Below are 24,996 nucleotides of genomic sequence, written 5' to 3' on the forward strand. Positions count from 1 at the left end.
ATTTTACTAAAATTGGCCCTATTATTTTGGTAATTAATTTTTGACAGAAGATTTCACTTGGGATAGGCTTCTTCCAAAAGCAACTATAGAATTCCTAATTCAATTCACTGAACCAAGACTATAAACATAACAGAATTTCTTTGGATCATTTTAGAGAGGTTTAATTTTTTTCCTTATACAAGTTTCTCAATTGTACTATTTTGTGGTAGTCTATATTTAACAGCTATTTATCACTTTCTTAAATGTATAAGAAAGATACTTCAACTTTTTATCATATAGGAATATAAATGTAATTAAAAATTAAACAAGATGAATTCTTAGTTGTAAGTGATTTCTTCGTGAGGGACACTAAGATGTATGTCAGAAATTAGAGGTGTTTTTATTTTTGACAAAAACAAGAAATAATTAGCTTTAAAGTGTTTTTCCTAAAAATTATATTTCTTGTACACCAGCTTTCCTTGCTCATAATTTGTTTCCCCTTCATGTAGCTGATGTCTTAAATAGATTCTGAGGCACAAATTTGTGATAGGTTAAAAAATCATTGTAAATTGCACTAGTGTTTAAGTTAATTAATGTATGGTATATATTATGTTTCCTTTTATTTCATTTAAAAAATTTACTACAAATAGTAGAAACATAAATTTTTTAAATTTGGAATTATTTTAGTGATTTATTTTCCTAGTTAAAAAAAAAAGCTCCCCTTTGAAAGTATTTCAATTGACTTTAACAAATATTTATTAATTGCCTATTAAAGTACAAGGTAATTATGCTAATTTATGATGACATAAAGAAAAAATGAAACAGTCCCTGTCTTCAAGGGGCTTATAGTCGCATGAGAGTAGGGAGAAATATTGGGAATGGTTTTATATGAAAAACACTTAAGCTTCAGCTCTCATACAAGAGAGGGACTCATGAATTTAATGAGTGTTTTGTGTTCAGGAAATAGCCAGTCAGCCAATGTGTCTAGAAGAAAATCTTCAGAGATTTGACCAGAAAAAAGGTGGTAGCCAGAGTATAGAGGGCTTTAAATACCTAACTTAGGAAAGTTTTCTGGGTGGACTGGAGAAGGCAGAGATTTGAAACTGGAAAACCACAATAAAGGTCGTGCAATTTAATTATCCAGGTGACAAGTTATCAGGATCTGAACTGTGTAAAACTGTGAATGCAAAACAGGAGCAGAATCAGCAAAAGCATGGGAAAATGAGTAAGAAGAATCAATTCTGGTTCTAAGGTTGTGAAACTCCATGACTGTAACATTTTAAAGAAAGATAAGTATTGGGAAAATAGAGTAAATTCTGTTTCAGACATGTTGAGTTTGAGATAAATGAGTCATCTAAGTGGTTCAGTGGATAAAGTGCCAGGCCTGGAGTCCGGAAGAACTAAATTCAAATCCATCCTCAGATTGATTATAAGCAAATCCCTTAAGCTCTGTTTGCCTCAGTTTCCTTATTTATAAAATGAGGATAATATTTATTCCAGAATTATTGTAAGGTTCAAATGAGATAATAGTTGTAAAGTACTTAGTCTGTAACATAGTAGGTACTATATAAATGTCTGTTATTATTAGCTATCATATTATTATTATGACTGATGGAAAATCCAGATAAAGATATCCACATAGGCAATTGGTAATGACTAACTATATTTCAAGAGAAATACTAGGAGTAAAAATTCAGATTTTGGAAACTTTTGAATCCACTAGAGCTGATCAAGCAACCAGGTAAGTAAAGAGTGAAAAGAAGAGAGCCCTAGACAGATCATTGGGAAATAATCATATTATCTAGAATAGAGTGTTTTTTTCTTAAAAATCAATATTCTTGAATACTAGCTTTGTTCAAAATCAATGGAATTAATAAAATATAAAGGTATATGTTTTCTTTCACAAGTACAAATAATTTAGACTTTGGTGGCCTGTTTTATGGAAACTGATCTATACTTAGCCAAAAAGTACTTTAATTTTCCATTACTTAACACTTTAATATTATTTTCTTTAAGGAATTATTTCAAATAATCAGAAATTATTCTTTGAGATTGTTCCCTTTTTAAGGCTTTGGGCTTCAACTTCCAATTAATTCATCTATTGTAATTATCCTTACTGAAATTTGCTTTATGTACACACTATATTGTCCTTACAAATATTTTCTTAGAGGTCATACAGTCCATTGTTTGTAATCTCCAAAATAGCAAAAAACATATTGTTAATGTATATGTTGTAAGTTATATTTTTCTTGTTCTTAATTATCATTTTTTGATGTATGAAATGTATGAAAGACTGGGAAAATTTTCTCTTTGATAATAAAAAGATAAGATGAGACAAGGTCTTTTCATAGAACTGCTTTTTTTTTTTTCTTTGCTGAAATTTTGGGAAACTTTTCAACCTTATTATAATCTTGTTTTTTCCTCCTTTTTTATCTTTTCTCTTTCCTGTGCAGGTGATTTCTATTCCCTCATTTCCAAGCTGCTAGGAGAAAGGGAAGATGTTGTTCATGTGCATAAGTATAATCCTACAGAAAAGGCAGAATCAGATCTGGTAGCTGAAATTGCTAATGTAGTACAAAAGAAGGACCTTGATTGGTCTGGTCCCAGGGAGGGAGCCGACCATAATGTGAGGGACAATGCCATTCTTATCAGAGACAGAATTCACAAATTCCACAGACTAGAATCTACTTTGAAACCACAAGAGAACAAACCTTTCTCATTACAACAGCCCCTACGTGCCGAGGGTACCCAGGAAACAGAACACTCAGGAGGTGGGTTTAGGGCATTTCATAAGGATTGTAATGCTAATAAGAGTTTCATTAACAAAATCTGAAGGGAATAACAACTTGGATAAAGTTGGATAAAGTAATTTATCAAAAAAAAAATTTTAAAAGAAGCCCCCATTATTGGAAGCAGAATCCTCCTCATCACCTCTTTACCTGTCTTTGGCACATTTCTCATACTCTCTTGTTCTTTTTCTTATCTAATATCATATGACAATTCAATTAGACTATATAATTAGACATATAATATTTATATCTATATATATTTATATCTATAAAATATATTATTTGTATATATTAAATATAGTATAATAAACAGAAATGTATTACTTATATATACTAAACTAAAATATGTTATAAAATAATATTTATATAAACATATATGAAGAATTTCTATATAATATATACTACTTTGATGATGTCATGATAAATTTTGAATCTGAATTATTTAAATGGATATTCAAAATCCATTCAAGATATTAGCTATGTGAAGGGGAAATGAATTTTGAATGAAGAAAGTTAGTATTGAAAGAAATGATTTTTTAAAAATACTTTAAAACTAATTGTTTTATTTTTGTCAAAAATAAAAACACATAAAATAAACAATAATGTAGTCTTTAGTTCTAATTATTTATACTACATTTTGGTACACTTAATAAGGGCATCATCTATAACTAAAGATTCACATTGTTTAATTTTTAATTCTATTTTAATCTTATATGAAAAGCTGAAATGTTTTTCATATACATTAAGAAATTAGAGTAATAAATACAGACTATTTGGTAATGACTGACTATATTTCAAAACAGGTATAATCGTATAAGGAAGAAAAATTAATCCTCTCAAATATTATCCAAAGAGATTGTCATGTTTATGGTCTAATTGAATTATATTATAGCTATTTATAATAAATATTATTTTTAGTATCTTTAGTATATATTACTTTTTACTTATATAAAAGCATATATATAAGTATTCATAAAACAAGTATACTGCTTAGTTATATTTATCATAAATCATATGCTTACATTTAGATATTTTAAAAAACTATAATAACTATAGTAACCAAAAAATATTTAATCTATACTTTTCTGTCAAGTTTAATTTTAACATGAAAATTTTCCTTAAATGAACATTTCTCTATTATTCCAAATGAAAAGCAATATAAAACATAATCTGGTGAGCAAATTCCTAATATTTTTTATGTTTATAGGCCCATTTCTTAAAGATACTTAAATCCTTCTCAAAGGAATTATCAGCATTTTTATTTGATTTGACTTGTAAACTATAACTTCTTTTTATAATTTTGACCTCTTAAAAGTTCCATTATCTATTACTATCTTAATTGGAAATTTGAGTAGTTATTTCTGAAGGGACATAAAGCTCATCAACAGCTATCAGTTTTATCTTTAATTCTTACCGTGCTATATTTTATGTTTAGGGAAATAACTTATTCCCTTCAGGTTCCCATTAGAGCAAGTTATGGGTGCATCATATATATACATATATATCTTCAATTGTATTGTGGCCTCTATGATACTGATTGTGTTTCATGTTACTAATTTGGAAAGTCAGAAAAAAAGTATGTGGAAATTCTCTCTGAAAAATAACTGATACTTATACATTACCATTGTCTAAGCAAACTAGAAAGGCAATGTTGTTTTCACATGGGCTGACATTGCCAAATAAATCTTTGCTGGCAGCCATAAGTTATTTATTACCATATGATTTCTATTTGTTATTGAAATTACAATTGTATATTTTGCAAAGAACAAATCTTTGTCTTTTGGGAATGGCCTAGTGGCCTGAACCAAGTATTTGGAAGATTCAGACTTAACACCAGTTCAAATTCAAGCAGAAGTAACCCACTTTTAAGTGTTCTGAGTATATAGCAAAATATGTTAACATGGAAATATGTCAGCCAAAAGATCAGCTTTGGTGAGTACAAATATTTGCCCAAATAATATCTCTGAGGCATGAATTACAACTTTAGAAAAGTCTATTGCTTCTTTTATTTAATTCTTTCTGTCACCCATTTCAAAATATTACAGTTGACAATTGGCATAAATTCAGAGGGTAAGATTTAAAGTACTATTTTCTTGACAAATAGTGTCAACCAAAAAGTTAGAATAGAAATCGTGAAAAGAAGAGCTGACTTCAAATACAAGATTTGTCACTTGGTTACCTATGTTACTATAGACAAATCATATAAATTTTCTGGACTAAACAACTAAAATAATAAGAATGATAATAGTAATCATTTTAAATGTCTGAAATAGGTTTTTTGGATAAATAAGACTTTTATAAATGCAGATAGCAGTGTAAGAGAATGGAAATCATTTAATTAAAAGTCACAACAAATCCTATCTGTTTGACCTTGGACAAGTTATTGTACTTCTCTGACCCTCTCTTTCTTCATATTTAAAATAAGAAGATTGGATTTAATTATTTTTAAAGTACTTTACAACTCTTAAAACTCCTCTTGCCTTGTAAAATGATTGATATATAGAACAAAAGGGACATCTTATTTTCAAAACATTCTTTTTCATTGTAATTGAATGAATATTAAACTAGTTAATAAAAAGATAGGTGACCATAACATACAATAGGAAATTTGATTATAAAAAAGGAATAATCATGTATTTCTGCATGAAATTATTTATTCTGATTTCATTTCACTGCCCAACTTTGAAAGCTTTTAAAAATGGCAAATAATATCACAAACTGTTTTACTTACAGGGGTTTTTGTATCAAAGTTGTATCATATGTGATGAAAAATATAATATTGATAATTATATATATATATATATATATATATAGAGAGAGAGAGAGAGAGAGAGCGCACACATGGCCCATATTTATGATTTTATTAGGAAATGAATAATATGAATTCCTCATATGAATACTCTGACCTTGATAAGGACACATTCTTTGCTAGTACAACTTTTCAACTCATAAGTATTTCACAGTCTTATAAAGTTGCCTGGAGCACTAGATACTTTGGGTAACATGCACCTATTTCCACAATTATATTTCTCAGTTAAGATGTGAAACCAGGTTTTTATGATTTTTAAACCTCTCTATCCAGTATGCCTTGCTGTCTCTCTTAAAACAAATACTTTTATGAAAAATTATATGAATATATTAAGCATAGAACTGATGTATCACAGATCAGTTCTGGGATGCTATGTTTCAATCCAAAACCATGCTATAATTTAAGGAATCACCAGGTCACAGTGTTATCTAGAAGTTAGTCCTGGAAAATTCTGTCCTAGATCTGTCAAAGAATATAAACTAGAAAACTACCAACAGAAAATGTGGTCTCTGGTGAAGTTTTGCTCTTCTTTATAATTCTGGTGGCCATGCTGACCTCCACAAAAAGTAGAGTCAGATTTTTTTCACTTTTGCAAGTATTCTTTCCTTTCAGAATTTTATCCTCATTGACAAAGTTTTCATAAAGAAGAAAGGGATTTCTTGTATGCTAGCCTATGATACAATGCTGCACTAATATACCAATAATCTTCAAGGATCAGTGATTTGCTCAATCTTTCAAACAACAAAGATTGTAATTCATCCATTCTTAATCATCCTATGCATCTCTTCGTGTCCTCCCATAAATTTGTTGCAGGCAGGCTACGTATTTTTCTCAAGTGCTTCATCCTATGGTTGTTTTTTGTTTTTGTTTTTGTTTTTTTGATATGGTGATGATGCCAGTTTACCACAAGAACTATCCCTCATTCTCATTCTCATCAGTCTATCTTTTTTTGATCATTTCTTTTAATAAACAATTGGATGACATCTTTCATATTTTCATTTGCATAATTACTTATTAATGGTGTGTTACCCTCAACTCATACCCACTATGGATCTGGAAATTGCCATTTGGGTGATCTTCAGTTACAGGTTTTTTTAAGAGGACTATAGTTCCAATATCTTACAACCATACAACATTATCAGGAAAATATTGATGTTAAGACATAGCCTTTTTTTCAGAAACATCAAGAAATGAACATTGCAATTTCCCAAAGGCAATGCAACCTATCCTTCTTCTTCTGCTCAATTCTTTATCCAACATATTACCCATTTGCAGTATCTGTCCAAGATAATATACTGATAGATGAGTTCGTAAATTGTAAGAATAATTGCATATTGCAGTCTAGACAATGGATTATCTATTTCTATTGGATTTTTCCATTCTGGGAAGTTAGACCAAACAATTTTGATTGGTTATGAATTTCATTCAGTACATTACAATTGGAAGGGACTTGATGCAGTTAGTCCATTACCACCAGAAAATAGGAGAATCTGAAGAATCTCACAAATATATGGAGAATCCCTTTTTGATTTGAATTCCATAAAGAATTTCTTCTATAACAATAATGAATACCTTTGGCAAGAATGTTACTGTTTAATGCTTTAATTGATTTTCAAATCAATAATCAGAGAATTGTCAAACAAGACTATGTCTGTTATACTTTTCAGGGATTCTTGCATAATTTTGATATGTTTCTAGGAAACACTTTGCTGGAGATGCTTAAAGCTTCCTTTTGCATCAACAAATAGGAAAAAAATTTAAAGCCATCATTTAAGATAGCTGTATCTTGAATTTGTTATACTTTTAACCAGTATGTGGTTGCAAAACTGAAGAAAATTCATTGCAAAAATTTGCCAGTTTTCATCAAGAACACTTCTATTGAAGAAATAGAGTGTGCTTACAAAAATTTAGTATATCTGGAAAAATAGATATTTGGTTCAATAAGCAGTGATTAGTATTCTCCTAGTTTCAATTTTGGGTAATATTAAGGTCTGAAAGCTTTTTTATTCTTTAGTATTTTTCCTCCTCCTTCAGATACTTAACCAGTTTCTTATTGCCCTAAAAGTTTTCACTTTCAGCACAGATTTTATTTTTGTGTATGTGTATTTGTGCAGCTGCTTTTCTTTCTCATGCTTATTTTCTTCTTCAATGCCATTTACATGTGCCAAATTCTTTTCCTTCTTCTACCCTCTCTCCCACCCACTGAGAAGGCAGGAAATATGATACACATTACGTATATGAAGTCATGCAAAACATATTTCCACATTAGCCAGATTACCATTATATTTTATAGCCTTCCAAAGCTATGTGATTTTCTTGGATTGCCATGCATTTGTATATTGTATGATGTGAAAAATATTTAACTTTGTGAACTTGAGAAGCAAAAGGAAATTTATTATCCCCAAATTTTGTGTGGTTAAGAATTTTTCCTTTAATATATCCTTAACATTTACATGACAAATGAATTGAATATTGAGGAAATAAAATATTTCATTGTTTTTATTCTAATTGTCCTACATTTTCCGCTTTAAAAGAATTCATTTATGAGGAAAAAAAATTAGAAAGAACCACACCAGGAAAACTAGTTTAGATTTATTTGTAATTGATGAGTTCAGGATATATTAAATTTGATATGTTATTAAAGATTATATGTGTATATATATATACATATATACATATATATATAAATATGTATACATATATATACATATATACTTATAGCTAAGCTTTACTTTACTCATTACAGATGCAAATTATCATTTTATTTAACCTTATTTCTTTGAGCAACTTTCCCTCTAATCCATTTGTTTTAAAACTTTTCAGTCTTACTAGTTCTTGCCTCCAAATGTGATTTTGCAAGGTAATTTTTGTTGACATGTCAGTTTCAGAATAATGTAAAAATTGCACCAAATGTACATCTTTTGAAAATTATGTTCCTAAGATTTATATGTCTCCATGCCCCAAATCACAATAGATGTTAAACTTTCTAATTTTTTTTATTAATAGCATAAGAATTTAAAATAGTGTCCCAGCATCTGAAATTAAAATCAAACTCCAAGTTGGGATTAAAACAAACAAAAAAAGGAACTGTATAAAATTTTATGGTCCCAAGTTCTGTCATAGTGTCCTTTCTTCTTTATAAGATTATAACAAAGTTTTTCCTTCCTGTTTCATTTGTAAATATTAATAATATTGGATTTTTAAAATTATAGTAATTACTATAACTTCTGAAACATAACCATATCATCTGACTAAAAAGAGGCCTGCTTTATTCACTGCAGAAAAATATGAAAATGTATAATAAAAATTTATTAATTTTAAAATCGCAAGAGTTTCGAATGAACCATCTAACAAAAATTACTTCTTCACATTTGTTTTGATTTTCTAATATAATTTTTTTGAGATTTTCTCAAATTCAGGTTGATTTACAAATATTAAGTTGGACATAATCACACTCAAGTGATTCAGGTAACGGACTGGAATCAGGTAAACTGACATCCAGACATAGGAGTATTTATCCAAGTTCATATGGAAGAAATTTAATATTATATAAGATCTGGGAGTACAAGTACAGGTCTTCTTTCTTGACATGGTATAATAACAGTACCTATCTTAAATAATTTTTGTGGGAATTAAATTAAAAGACATTATGTACAGACCTATAAATCCTAAAGTGCTATATAAATGTGAGCTGTTTTTACTACTTAAAATAATATTCAAAGGTAACATAACTGTAATTTTGAACTTTTTAGGCCTCCATGTACCAAATTTGAAGTGAGAAACAAAGTTTTTCACCTTGAAATTTAATTTAGTAAAGGAAGAAAGTACAAGGAAACTTTATTGATAGTTACTATATTTTGACAAGAATGTAGCTAAGTGGAGTTGGAGAAATACTTTTGTAAGAAACCCATATTCTGCCTCACCTAATCTATCTGAACTCTTGGCAAGTTGATTGCATGACAATAACATCAAATCATTAAACATTTAGAGCTTAAAAGAGACCATAGAAGTCACCAGCTCCATGCCTGCATTTTATTATTGAGGAACTGAGGTAAAGCAAGACAGTAATTTGATTCAGATTTCACAGGGAATAGATAGCAGAGTCAAGATCGAAATTGAGATCCTCAGAATAGAAATCTAGTGTTCTTTTTATTGCCTCTCATCCTTAATACCTGATCAAATTCGGCCAAGTAGTGATATTGAGAATATTGGCTGCAATCAATATTTATGTTTATGACAAAATACATTTCTGCTTACCAATTAAACCATTATACCAGTAGTTCAGAGTTTTTGTCTAGACAATCTGAATGAATAAGAGATTTCAAAAATCAGCTATTTGAAGTTAATTCTGAACTCCAACATAATTAAAAGGAAGTAAACTTATTTTTCATTCATTGTTTTATATCCATCCAGAAATGAAATTCTGTTTCATTGAGTGAGACCCCCCAATTATTTCCATAATTATTGTCAGTTTCTGTTATTTCACTATTAATATGTTTTCTTTTCTAAAAGCTATCCAGACCCTCTGCTTTGCTTTTTAAAGACATTTTTGGCATGTTGTCACATATACCAGAGGGTGAATGGGACAAATGATGCTCATAATATTATATTTTCTATTTCTTTGTCCCAAGTCTTGTGAGAAAGACTATGGAAATGATTGATTAAAATGGAATTTGATAAATATCTTTAGATTACAGAGACTTATTCTATCCCTATCACCAATTTGCACAAATGCTCAATAATTGCCCAATAAATTATTTTTCACTTGAGTTTGGGGATAGCAATATAATTTCATGAAAAGTCTAATAATTTTTTTCCTAATTCTCCTGCAGGAGAAAATTATAAAAAATAAATATTAAAGGAGAGTACCTCTACCACAAGTTTAACAGTAACCAGCAGTCAGATATAATTCACAATCAAGAGATAATCATAAGTTATTCAAAAATCATATTAATTGTATTTACTGATTTTAATAATTAATTTAATTATATCAATTATATATTTAACAATAATATTAAGCAGGCATGCTTGTAGTTTTATTTTTCATATTTTTTAAATCAGATTAAAAACCTTAAGACACATTTGATATCATAATTTGACTTTTCCCCCCAAAACTCCAGATTAAAATTATTTCAGATTTATTATGCTTCAGAAGAAGATTTATTATGTCAAAAAGAGAGCTATCTAAATTGGTCTTCAATGACTTATTTATATATGTATCTTACTTAAAGAAAAGGTGGCATATCATATAATATAATAATAGCTAACATGTATATTACACTTTAAAGTTTATCAAGCACTTTAAGTATGGTGCCTTATTTGAGTCTCACAATGACTATGTGAGAGAAGTACTACAGATACTCTTATCCCCATTTTACAGATGAGTCTCAGAGAGGTTACGGGACTTGCTCATGGTCACACAGCTAGTAAGTGTTACAGGTGGGATTCAAACACATGTATTCCTCATTTCTAGTCCAACACTCTATCTCCACTATGTCACACTTCCTATGTTGTAGCTTAGGATGCCATTGGCTTGTGCATGAGTTGCATTTTATCAAAAAGTGTACTCCTTGATTAAATGCAATGACCAATCTTGCCTCTGGAGGCCCAACGATACTTCCCTCCTCTCTGTAGAGAAGTGGTGGACTCCAGGTATGGAATGTTATATATATTATCAGGTGCAGTTGCTGTGATGGTTGATTTTAGCTATTTTTCTTTGTTTGTGGGAGGGTTCTATTGGGGGTTCTGGGAAATAAAAAAAAAACATCAATTAAATATTTTTAAGTTAATAAAATAATGTGGCTTGGTTTGTTGTTGTTTTAGTTTTCATGCATCTAGTGATACTATTGCATGTAACAAAAATTTTGTTGCTCATAAATCACTACAAATCCTTGTGGCTTCATAGTAACTTTATTTTCCATGTCAAATATATTAATTTATTTTTGTAGATTTTCACATAGAAGAGGCACTGGATTGGCCTGGTGTATACCTCCTACCAGGACAGGTTTCTGGAGTGGCTCTGGACTCTAATAGCAACCTGGTTATTTTTCATAGAGGTGATCATGTTTGGGATGGAAAGTAAGTAAATATCTTTTCATGGGGTAAATTTAAAGGAAAATTTGCTTTATCATTTTCCTTAAAAATCAGATTGAGTTGGTAAGAGCAGTTCACAATTCTCTCTGTTCTTCATTTTTATTTCACTTTCATTTCCAAGGAAAGAACAAATCTCATCAGCATATTTGGAAGCTAGGGTGACAGTGTAATAGTAATAACTGTCATTTATATACATATAATATATATGCATACATATATACACATATTGCCTACTATGTGCTTCTTTGTTCCTCAAGTTGGTAATAAATAATGGAAGGAAGAGAGACACCTCTTGAAGGAGTAATGAAAAATTATCTGTTTTCATGGAAATTGGGGAAATTCCCTTATCAAAATAAAAAACTATATTTGAAATAAAAATGTATACATATTATATTATATATTATATTTATATGTAACCATGTGTGTATACATATATACATTCTGACTAAAAACAAGTGAAGAGCAGGGCTCTACCTTTACTATTTCACATAGATTTAGAAATGATAGCTGCATTCTCAATTGGGGGATGAGGCATAGGGAGGGAAGAAGGGAAGGAATCTGGAACTCAAAGTTTTTAAAATGAATGTTAAAAATGGTTTTTACATATAACTAATGGAAAATAAGATACTAAATAAAAACAATGAAAAAATAAAAATGATAGCTAATGTAATGTCAAGGAAAAAATTAAGGAAACAAGCATTGATAAAGATAGTTCAAGTATTCAATTAATCTTATATCATCAGTATTAATATTCCTTACATTGATACCAGTCAGACTTTTCATCATGTATCATTCTTATCCACATTGTCTATAGATCCTTCATAGAGGTCTGTGTCAGAATGACAAAATTTAGATTTTTTGTTTTCCAGTTGGAGAACTCAGGATATCTATCACTTGTTGCATGACAAACCTTCTGCCTTTTGAGATCATATATCTCCTTGATGTTATTTCAAACACTATTTCTTATACATAGGAAGCTATTAGAAATGTATTACAGGCTACTTGCTCCTTTGAAAATGTAGAGACTGTAATAGTCATAGATTTTAGCAGATTAACAAATATATATATGTATATATTATTATATGAAATATATTTCCAGTAAAACAAAACAAAAAAACATACATGCAGATTTTTGTGCTAGGAAAAATCTTAGGATCCTTGCAAGTACTGCATTATTTTCCAAGTGCAATCTAAACTGCTCCTATTCTTGTTTTGAATTCTGGTCCCAACTTGTCTACCTCCAGGCTAGTACATATATCCACTGACATAGTAACTAAATAAACTGATCATTCACATACATTTCCTAGATATGTTTCCTCTATTTAGTTTTTTCCTCTATGAGTTATTTTGCTCGTTTCTTTTAGTAAACATGGATATTATTGAAGAAGCATTGTAACATTCCAAAGTTTGATTTCTTCACACGATATCTTCCATAAAGAGATGTTTATGAAGAACCACATATTCTACAGGGAATTTCCATAGTCATTGCTCAGAATATCATACAGGACAGGAGAAGTGAATCACCATATCACTCTTTTAGGTTTTGATTGTTAATCATTTAAAAAAGTTAATTCTGTGATTTCACTTATCAAGGCATGGAATCCTATATAATATTACCATGAACACTCCCTTTTGGAAGAATTATGAAAGTTCCATTTTGCATTACTGAGCATAAAGAAATAGGAAGGTTAAAAGTTCTATAAACATAACATCAATAACAATGATACTGCCACAGCCAGACTCTAAAGAGCTCAGTCTCTGACACTCTATACAAGGAAGTGGAAGTAACATTTAAAGAAGTAAAATCTAAGAGAAAACAAATACAAGTTGAAGTCTATTCTGGAGATAAACACTCTGGAAAACACTAAATCATTGAAAACATTGTACCAAGATCAGAATGAGATGAAGATACTAAAGAATGGGAAAAATAATGGATAACTTTAACATCTACAAAAGACCACTGAGTGGATATCAGTAATTTTTGACCACATATCTATTCTATCATCATTATAATATCTTTATGAGATTTATTTATACCTTATTAAAACTATAATTGATAAAATATGAAAAGGGAATAGGCAGCCTTCTGCAAATAATTTCCTACAACAGGCCCAGTCCTATGACAACTAATATGACAGATTAAGGGAACTTTTATAATATTTTCTATCTATATAAATTTCAAATTTCAAAGGAGACAATTGAATGCAATATTTTGATTCATAAGTTTCTGTTATAACTTCCCAGTCTTTTAAAAGGACCTCATAATATTTCTAACAAATGAATTTAAACGTAACCTATTAGTACAATTTTTTATGGAGATGCATTTAAGTTTAAGGAAACTTCTTATATTTTCCAAATGAATTTTCAGGCACATTTTACCAAACAGGAAAATTATAGCATCATTACCAACTATGAATAATGCTAAAAATACAGTTTTCTGTCTTATATCATGGCTGCTTTAAGTAAATACCAATGGCTTGAATTTTTTTTTTAAATGGAAAGCAAAAGTCACAAAACAACTATAAAAAATGTTTCTGTGCAAATGATAGTAGCAATAATAATACTTCAGTTCTCTAAATAATCTGATTTTCACAGGCATATTTCATGTATATTCCTTTTGTCAATGTAGACTCGAAAAATGATATTTTGAAAGTTGATGTAACCAAAATAATCATCGTCCTGTGACCAACTAATCTTTTGGTGATAAGTTCCTCCAAAGTTAGCTAGGCTGTTCCAGAGATAATAAACACAGTTTCTTGCCAGGCCTATAATCAAAACCTTTATAGTAAGATAGGACCTGCCAGAATTTTTAGCACATCACCTATAAAAAATCCAGGGTCCCTTCCACAATCCCATAAGATATTGGTATAAGACTTTAATAGCGGAATACTACTAATAAAAATACATACTTATATAACATTTTACAAAGTTTAGTCTTTTATAGCTTATAAAATGCTTTCCTCAAATCCCTGTTTATTTTTATTCTCATTTTACAAAAAAAGAAAAAAAGATTTAAAGAGATTGTTACTAACTCAGATACACACAGATAGTAAGTGGCAGAGCCAAGATACTGACTTTCTCTGCTATACTACATGGCACAAGTATTGCTTCAAGCCAAATAAAATCTATTTATTAAAGAATCCATATGTCACATAGATTACCATTTGTAAACAAAGTCCAGTTTCTTTTTTTAACTTGAATTTTATTTTTAATTTATGAAAAAAAGCAATCATTTTATAACATAGTACAAAAATATGATTGTACATGACACAACAAATCTTACTGCACACAACTTTCCTTTCATATATAATACGAAATTATCTTATAAATTTCTCTCCCACCCTCATCCTAGAGTTGGCTACGATAAGTCACAAATAAATATATATATGTGTGTGTGTGTGTGTGTGTGTGTGTATGTGTGTATAAAATTATTCTATCCATACTTCTGTTTATCAATTCTTTCTCAGGATGCAGATTGTGTCTTTCTTCATACGTTGTTTATACTTAATTTGGGTATTTTTAACTTATTCACTCCAAGTTATTCTTAAATCAATATTGCTGTATTATCTACAATATTCTCTTGGTTCTGCTCATTTCACTCTTCAATATTTTGTGTAATCTATCTATGTTTTTCTGAAACCATTGAGCTCATCATTTCTAATAGCATTGTATTTCATTATAATCATATTTTATAATTTGTTCACCCATTCCTTAATTTATGGGTATCCCAATAATTTCCAGTTTTTTACCATTATCTAGAAATATCCTTTTTCCCTAATTATCTTTGAAAATATTCCAAATAATGATATTGCTAGATCAAAGGGTATAACTAGTTTAATAACTCTTTGGCATAATTCCAGATAGCTTTCTAAAATAGTTGGGTTATTTTTATAATTTCATCAACAGTGAGTTAGTGTCCCAATTTTTCCACATTCTCTCCAGTCTTTGTCACTTTTCTATCATTTTAGCCAATCTGGTAGGTGTAAGATGGTATCTCAAGATTGTTTTAATCTGCATTTTTCTAATAAATAATGATTCAGATCATTTTATATGACTCTAAATTGTTATGATTTCTTCATTGGAAGCTACCTGTTCATATTTTTGTCATTTATCAATGCTGATCTAAAGGAGTTAAGATACTGAAATATTTTTACCTAATAGTTGTCATCATTTGAGGATTTATTTTTTATTTTTTGCTGAGGCAATTGGGGTTAAGTGACCTGCCCAGAGTCACAGAGCTAGGAAGTTTTACAAGTCTGAAGTCTGATTTGAATTCAGGTCCTCCTGACTTCAGGGCTAGTGCTCTATCCATTGTGTTACCTAGCTGCCCGAGGATTTGTTTTTTAAATTCAAGTATATCTAAAAGCAGATTTATTCATTAATTACATTTTATAAATTACTATTTCCTCTTTGCCTTTTATTGCTTTTAAAGATAGTACTATTTATTATTTCTTTTTCCTTTTTAATTCTTTAGCTTTGTTCCCTACAATATTAAAAAAATAAAACTCTTTTAAAGCTGAATTCTCAGGTTTTTTATATAATATCAGCTTATTTCTTCCTGAAGGTTTGGTAAATTATTGTTGCATTTGTTTTTACTTTGTCATGAGCTATAGATGCAGAATTGTATACTGACATGTCACCTAAAGAGCATTTATTAAATGTTTGCTGTGTTCTAAACACTGTGCTTGTATGTGCACAAATCATGTTGCCTTCCATATGATATATTAGAAAAAAAGCAACATTTGCATGATTACACATCCCTTTCATCAGTGAAAGGAGGATACTTTTTACAATATTCAATGTTTCTTATACGTAGTGAGTAACTATTGTGGTAAGATACTTGCAAGATTGGATTTGGGATAGAAATTGAATTCCTGAAGCTATGACCACTTGAATACCTTGAATAAAATCCCATTAAACTTTTCTGTACAATCTTTCCCATATTGACTTTCCACTTTTAAATTATAAGTGCCCTAAGGCCAGGATTTTTTTTTCCAATCTAAACCTAATAAATGTTATTACTATTGGAAAAGATCACAAAACTTGTAAAGAGTCAACATATGTTTATAGTAGGTAATGCTTTCTAGGGGCCCTAGTCAAAGCTCAATTTAGCATCTCTCATATAACTACTAGTCTTGTCTCAACCTTATCTCTCTGCTACATAGTGCCATGTTAATATGGCAGTAAGACTGTAAGAATTAGCAAGCCAAATTTTTTCACCAAAATGTTTAACTAGTATTTTCTTCTGCTTCATCCCTCTCTCCAAAATGACTATTTTAAATAACTTTCCCAATGGAGGTGGAAAATGCGTAGTTCCAGCAGTGTCATGAAATTTTAAAGAAGCCTTTTATCTGTCAGAGCATTAGTACAGCATGGCAGCTACAGCTCTTTAAAGTTTAAATGCCTCCCAGCAGGGATTAGAAAGATCTTTCCATAGGAACAGCTGTTCCTAGGTCTCTTACTTGAAATAATCACAGATGTTTGGGATTATATCTTAAAGAACAGCTTTATCTACCTGTTTACCCAGTGGACTGACCCTTTACTTTTTAATATGATCTGGGTAGCTGGATGGTCCAAGACTGAATTAGATCATCAAGATCTATTGTCACTCTTAAAATTTTAAACCTAAAAGATTTCTTAGACTTGGGCTCAAAGAGACCTAAAAAACCATTTACTCTAACTCCCTCATTTTTTCATTAAAGAAGCTGAGGCCTAGGGAAGTTGAGTGAACTATTCAAGCTCAAACAGGTAAAGATCAAGAAACTGTATCTTTTGTCTCCAAAATTATAGTACTTTCCACCATAATATTCTGTTATCGAGTGCAATCTCTCTTTCCAATACAGGATCCCATCTATAATATTCCTAATGGTGATTCAGTTTCTTTTTTGAAAATGCCCAGTGATAGGGACTTCATTACTTTTCAAGGAAGCTCACTAAATTGTTCAAGTTCCCTATTTAAATATTTCTCCTTACAATCATCCAAAATCTCTTCCTATGTAACTTTTACCAAGTGGTTAGCATCCTATCTGGTATAGAAACACAAAATATTTGAAGATATCTTATATATGTACCTAATTCTTCTTCAGACTAAGCAATGCCATTTTCTCAGCTAACCTCATAACATAACCCTTGACATAATTTCCAGATCCCTCACAGTCTAGTGGCCTTCTACAAAAAGGTCTTGGTTTGTCAACATGGTGTCTAGAACTAATACAGTATATAATGTAGGGATGCTTTTTTAAACATACTATTTTATTTTTTCAAATACATGCAAAGATAGTTTTCAACATTCACCTTTGTAAATTCACCTTGTGTTCCCAGTTTTTCTCACTCTTTCCCTCCTCTTTTTCACCAAGAAAGCTAGCAATTCAATATAGGTTAAACATGTGCTAAACATTAACATAGGTTAATTAATCAAGCTTGCAAGAAAAAGTCAGATCAAAAAGAAAAAGAAACATGAGAAAGAAAAACAAACAAACAACAAAAAGTGGAAATATTATTCTTTGATCCACATTAAGTCTTTATATTTCCCTCTCTGGATACGGATGGCATTTTCCATCTTCCAAGTCTATTGGAATTGCTTCCTTGTTGAGAAGAGCCAAATCCATCATCACATAATCTTGTTGCTGTGAACAATGTTTTCTTGGTAATACTTACTTCACTTAGTGCAAGGATGCTTTTAATTTACACATTAAAAAGATTTTAATGCATCCTAAGAATGCACTAGTTTTTGTGCCAGCTATATAATTATGTTGGCTCATTTTGAGCTTTGACAACTAAGCCAATTTTTATGTAATTGATGTTTAAGTATAAGGACAGAACTTTGTGTTAAGTCCCAGAGAAACGCAGTATGGTACAATAGAAAGGCTTCTAACAGCAGCCTCTGAGATGGAGACCCTGGGCTCCGAGTCCCCCTCTGACATTTACTTCTTTTGTGACCATGCAAAAGTCTGTTACCCATCTTGGTCTCAGGACCCCAAGGTTTATTTCAACTACAAATCCTATGAATGAACAGTGGTTTAGAATTAAAGGACCTGGTTATGAATTCTATTTTGGTACTTACTGACTGTGTAAATTTTGGCAAAATATTTTAAAACTCCAGCTCTCTATTTCCTTATCTAGTAAATGAAAGGTTTCAAGTAAATTATTTCCAGGGTTCCTTCCAACCCTAAATCTTTGTATAGCATAATGTCCAAAGTACTACTATTAGTCTTCCAGAGGGGAGAAGCTACTGCCCTTAGGTTCAAAGGTATTGTGTGGCTTCACACTAACAGACCCATAACTTACAAGCACATGATTTATTTAAGACAAAGTCATTTACTAAAATTGTATAGTAAGAACAGTAGTAACAAAACCCCTTCCCCAAAATTCAAATCTAAGATACATTCTCCCACAGTACACACAGCATTGTTGAGAAAAATGATTACAAACTTAAAGTACACTAGTATTGAGGAACCCAACTTGTCATGGCAATTTGTACTTCTATGAATTGAACTCTATAAGAACTCAAGAAGAGCTTCTATCTGTGTAGATCTGTATCCAGACTGATATCATTTCCAAAGACACTTTAAGGACAGTTGTTCATACTCAAACCTGTATCTCCATCTTGTTAGGAATATATCCATGAAATTGCCAAATACCTTGTTGAAATCCTAGTGTCTTATGTCCACAGAATTCCCCTTTTCTACCAGTTTCATAACTTAATAAAAAAGAAAATTAAGTTTATTTGGCATAGTTTCTTTTTAATGCTTATTTATTTCTTAGAACTCACAAATCATTTACATCACAATTGTTTCTAGAACTTTTTTCCAGCTCTATACATCTTGTGATCCATCTTTTTTCCCCACTTTTCTAATAACTGGAACATTTCCTTGTGCCCAGTATTGTCTTTTTTTCTTTCTTAATGATTCTTTGAGTATTATTGCCTACTACTACTTTCATAGCTAGAAGCTTTTTGTTCTAACTACAGTAATATAATTAATCTGGAACTAGAATTTGATCTCATTTTAAAAGGCCAGTATATACTATTACTATCTTCTCTCCTTCCTTGACCTTCTATTTTAATAGCCCTACTTGCTGTTTCTCATACACAACACTTATCTCTCAAATGAAAATTTTCACAAGCTCTCCCTCATGCCTAGAAATCTTTCTTCATCTCCATCTCCTGACTTCCTTGAGGTTCTTCAAGTCTCAGCCAAAGGCCTATTTTCCTCAAAGAAACTCTTCCTAAACCTCCTTAATGCAGCACTGACTCTGAGATAATCTCTGATTTGTCTTGTATGTATCTTGTTTGTATACAGATGTATGTCTTCCTTACTTGAACAACTTGAGACAGAGACTTTTGCTATATCCCTAGCACTTAATATTAAGCATATAATAAGTGCTTAATAAATGTTTGGTAACTTGACTTTCTAGTTTGAAGATTATCCTCCTTGATGAAAAAAAGAATTGCTTTTATTCCAAATGGAATCATAAAAAATTGGACACAATTGAAACATTGTCTAAATGAATTTGACAGGGAAAAAAAAGATTCATTTAGGATATCAAGATCTGCAAAGTGTTTCACTCTCCAAAATCCAGTAAGATTAGTGGTATAAGTGTAACTATCCACGTATTATTGAAAAAATCAAATGTAAGATATTTTTTTAATTTCCCAAGCTTTGAATTCTGGTTTTTCTTTGTTTTTTTTTTAGAAGCAGTACTCTTTCCATCACACCATACTGGCTCCCAGAAATAACACAGGATTTGAGTTCCATTTTTCTTGAATAGTATGCCCAATCCTTCAGTATTCATCTTTGTCTCCCAAACAAAATCCTAGGGCTTTTGTATTGTCTTTATTGTACCCCTCTTCCATTAATATATGAACCCCTTTGAGGGCACCTTTATATCCCAGTCACTTAGAAGAGTACTTTAATAAATGCTTGTTAAATTGAATCAGGCCTTTAAAAATATCCTTTTTGTTTTCTTCAGCATTTTTTTTTGAAAGTCTTCACTCATTCTAAGAATTTAACTCTCTTAACATTTTTATGGTTTTATAATAGTGTCTTGCAGTCATTTTTGGTCAAATGCCCTCTTCCTATCATCTCTACCTATTATTTGAAAAACTGAGCTAAGCAGAACTCGTGCCACCACATTAGTTTCTTTAAATATCTTCCTATTTTTCTTCTTGGAATGCTTCCTGATTTGAGTGGCAATCCAGGAATTTTTCTTTTGGCTGTCTCATGCCTTTTGGCAGTTTTCTCTTTTATAATTTCTATCTGAGTGTTCATGACTATTTTATCTACATTTTTAAAATCTATTTTCAAATCTAGGTTATACCCTCACTCACTTTTTAAAACTTCCTCTGTCTATTTAACTGTTTATTTTCTTTCAGTATTATTATTTATTTTATATTTCTTTATGTATCCTAGCCAATTGATTAGCTGCTAATATACAAAACACTATTAGGAAATAAGGTTCTTTTAAAATAAAGAATTATGACTTCTGAGCATTAGAAATTATTTGTTTCTTCAGATGAGTGCTTCTTCTAAGAAGCAAACAAAAATGATCAATTTCTTAGAAACTATATAAAATGCACAAGTATATTATGATATCCTGAAAAAAAGGTTGAGTAAAATAGAAAGCTCTGTGCATTCCATAATGCAGAGTAGCTTCTTTATAACACTAAAATAAATAGTTTGCTATGGCAATGCTTTAATCAGCCCTATTATCTAGAATCTATTTATGAATCTGTCCAGTTATCTTTCTTTGAATCACAAGATCATTTATAATCTATCCATTTGACTATCTGGAAGGAAAAACATTTTTTTATTAATGGTTTTCTTTAGAGAAAAGAGAGCAAGAGAAAGAATATAAATCTCTTCCCTGTGTGGCTACAACAAAACAACTGTTCTCTTTTACAGAACTCTAGCTCTTGCAAATAAAAGGATTTGAAATGGTCTCTTATTCAAGAAACTGTTTGGTTAAATATTTCTTGATGCTGTTTGCTCAAGCATATAGAAACTCTTCTGATGATTTATTAAAAGCACAGTATATATTCTAAATGAGTATTTTGCTCTTATTATAGTTCCACTTCTTCTCTTAAAGCTACATTTTTTCTTAAAAATGCTAGACATTATACTGCTTTGTAGTGCTGGAACTAGTAATTTAGCTAGATGATAAGCTCTTAGTTGGGAACTGACTTGGCTTCTTTCTTGTGTCATATATAGCAACAGACACCAATGCCTCCAAATGGTGCATCTAAAGATTTGCATAATCAATTGAAAATATTCACAAATGATTCTGCAGATTAACAAATATAACAAAAGATAAAAATAGTCAAAGTAGAAGGATTAGAGAAAGAAAAATACATACTTGTATTACTGGTGAAGCAAGGTTTGTAATAAAATTGCTAGTGAATCAAGGAGATGCAAGGAAGATTATAATAAAAATAGTATAACTAATGATCATTGTGATGAAGAAGTATGGATTGTAAAGGACAAAAAAGGTTCTGACATGTGGGAAGCACCTCCTAAATAGCCTCAGATAATAAACCAAACTGGTATGAAATAGACATTTTCTTCGAATAAGACAAAAAAGAACAAAACAATTTTTAAAAAGATATTTAGCTTATTCATTTCTTTAAAAATTTTGCCAACTCCCTATAATTTCATTCATACTAAGCATACTTTCAGTAAAGAATGGTTCTAGTTTTTTTGGTCTGCCTTTTGTTGTCTATAGTCTGACTTATTTAATCTTAATTTTCAAGTCACAAACTTTGGAATTGCTGAATTGTAAGTTAATAACAAGTTCTAGTATAAATAAAATAATGTTGGAATAAATAAGAAAGATAAAGAAAAGTATAATTTAACACAGAATAAAACTTATCTACATGCACAATTAATACACCTCAAACTTAAAAAATTAATTACAAGAAAGTGAAAAATCAATAGTCTGGTATCATTTTTATCTTTTTCTATAACTTTATAAACATTTGAAAAGGGAAATGGGACAACTATCCTGATTGAGTACAAATGATTGTCAATAATACTGATTTTATATGCAATAGACTATATATTATAGAGATTATAAAAATCCAATATAATTGTTATTGTTTTTATTATTTTATTCACATCTCTGAAACATTGGTCCATATTTTAATTTATTTATAAATTTATTTTATTTATTTCAATTCATTAAACAAAATGAGTATTTTCATAACACTAAAATGAAAAAGATGATTGCACATAAAACTGCAAATCTGCTATGTACAACTTTGTATTCCTTCCAAATACACAACGTTTTCATATAGATGTTTTTCTCTTTTTTCACTTCCCATGCCCGCATCCATCCTAAAGACAAGTATCATTAGACACAAATAGATATATGTAGATATAGATATATATACTTCTACTTATTAGTACCTTCTCTGGATAGAGCATCTTTTTTTTCATATGTCCTTCATTTTTAATTTGTGTATTTATAATAGTCAAAGTAATTTATTCACTCAAAGTATTTCTTAAAACAATATTACTGTTACTATATATAATGTTCTCTTGGTTCTGTTCATTTTGCTCTTCATCATTCCATGAAGACTTTTCCATGCCTTTCTGAGATGACTGAGTTTGTCATTTCCTATAGAAAAGCAGTATTTCATCACAACCATGTATCACAACTCTTTTGCAGTTCCCCAATTGATTAGGATCTCTGCAATTTCCAGTTTTTTGCCACCATTCATGTTCAAAGTTTAGATTGCTATTTGTGAATTTCCCTCCATCTGATTTTTACTTACTATTTTCTTTCTCAATCTCTCTCTTTACCATATCCCTTGTACTTTACCTTGTCCCTCCTCCATGTTTTAACAGCAGTATGTTTTCATGCCATATGACTTTGAGTTATATAATACATAACTTAAGTAAAGTTAAGAGTCACCCAAAGAGCAGTGAAGGGTATATACTGGTCATGACGCTAGAGTACATCATCACTGGAAACTCATACAAGAGCACAACATAAAGGATGTCATCAGAGAAGTATAGACTTGGAAAAAAGAAGGTAACCTAGTTATACAGCAGGAAAAAGAAATAAACAGTGCATATTCCATTGGTATCCATACAGTATCAGGAACATTAAAAGAAAAGATCCCTAGAATATTAGGTGGACCCCAGACAAAAGGGAAATTATTTTTAAAATGATTCAGATTAATAAAAGGTGAATGGGCTACAATTTGTATCATTCAAGACAATCATAAAATAGATCACTAATCTATATTTAACCTATATATAGGGGGTATGTGGGTGTATATGTGTATATGTATAGTTCCTGTCCCTATACAAATGAAGGGATTTAAGAATTGTTTTAAGCATAGTTTTAGCTTACTTAAATTATTCAATTTATAAGTCCTAGACTTTGGAGGAAAATACCATTTCCACATTATGGAAATCATTATTGCCTATACAAAGCACTTCATTCAAATGCTACTGGACAAGATAACACATCTTGTGATGTATTAAGTGAACATGTGTCTAAGTGATAATGAAAATAAAAAGTATAAGTACATTTACAAATCATCCGGGAGCATGCAGATTTATTGAGATTAAAATAATAAATGTTAGCACAGTGGGTATCCTTATCCTAGTACACTTAAATCATAAGGATGAAAGGAAGGGCTGCTACTCTTATAAGAGAGTATATCATTATTTTTACTTGAACAGCATCTGCCTTTAGTCACATAATTAAGGAGAAAGATGCAATGTAACTATTACTGGAAGGAAGAAAGGAAGGAAGGAAGGAAGGAAGGAAGGAAGGAAGGAAGGAAGGAAGGAAGGAAGGAAGGAAGGAAGGAAGGAAGGAAGGAAGGAAGGAAGGAAGGAAGGAAAAAATGGGAGGAAGGAGAGAAGGAAAAGAAGAAAAAGAAAGAAAGAAAGGAGGGAGAGAGGAAGGCTGGTTGTGAAAACTAGATTGATTTTTTTTTAGACAAAAAAAATATATTTAGATAGAAAACTATCTATATTCCAGGTACTGTGCTAAGCACTTGGAATACAAATATAAGAAAGCAAGAAAGAGGAGTTTATATTCCATTGGTAGAAACTATATATACTAAAGCAGAGATAAAGAGGGTGAGACAAGCTCAGTTTGGGAGATGCCTCAGGAAAGTGTGATGAGGGCTTAACTCCAGGAAAAATAAGGCAAAACTTCATCCATCTATTGAGCCTAGGGTGATCCCAAGTTGAGAATCCAATTTTTGGTGAGGAGGATGTGGTAATAAATTCCAAAGAATGGAAGGTTTGCAGGTGGTTACAAAGATGGAAAGAGCCAGGCAAGAAAGTATAGCCAGATAACTTAGGTTTT

At 30.5% G+C, this 24,996-nt stretch overlaps 1 protein-coding gene across 14 annotated transcripts in view; it reads left to right on the top strand.

Moving 5' to 3' along the window:
- Positions 1–24,996, top strand: part of PAM (peptidylglycine alpha-amidating monooxygenase) — a 344,584-nt gene that overhangs the window by 281,751 nt on the left and 37,837 nt on the right. For 11 of the 14 annotated variants that reach the window (XM_074281870.1, XM_074281880.1, XM_074281881.1 and 8 more), the window contains 2 exons: positions 2,433–2,750; positions 11,526–11,655. In XM_074281870.1, the coding sequence (XP_074137971.1) occupies positions 2,433–2,750; positions 11,526–11,655 (448 nt within the window). The remainder of the gene's footprint in view (positions 1–2,432; positions 2,751–11,525; positions 11,656–24,996) is intronic. The other 3 variants (XM_074281882.1, XM_074281883.1, XM_074281884.1) reach the window with 1 other exon arrangement.

Source organism: Sminthopsis crassicaudata, chromosome 1 (assembly GCF_048593235.1).
Source record: "Sminthopsis crassicaudata isolate SCR6 chromosome 1, ASM4859323v1, whole genome shotgun sequence".
Classification (NCBI taxonomy): domain Eukaryota; kingdom Metazoa; phylum Chordata; class Mammalia; order Dasyuromorphia; family Dasyuridae; genus Sminthopsis; species Sminthopsis crassicaudata.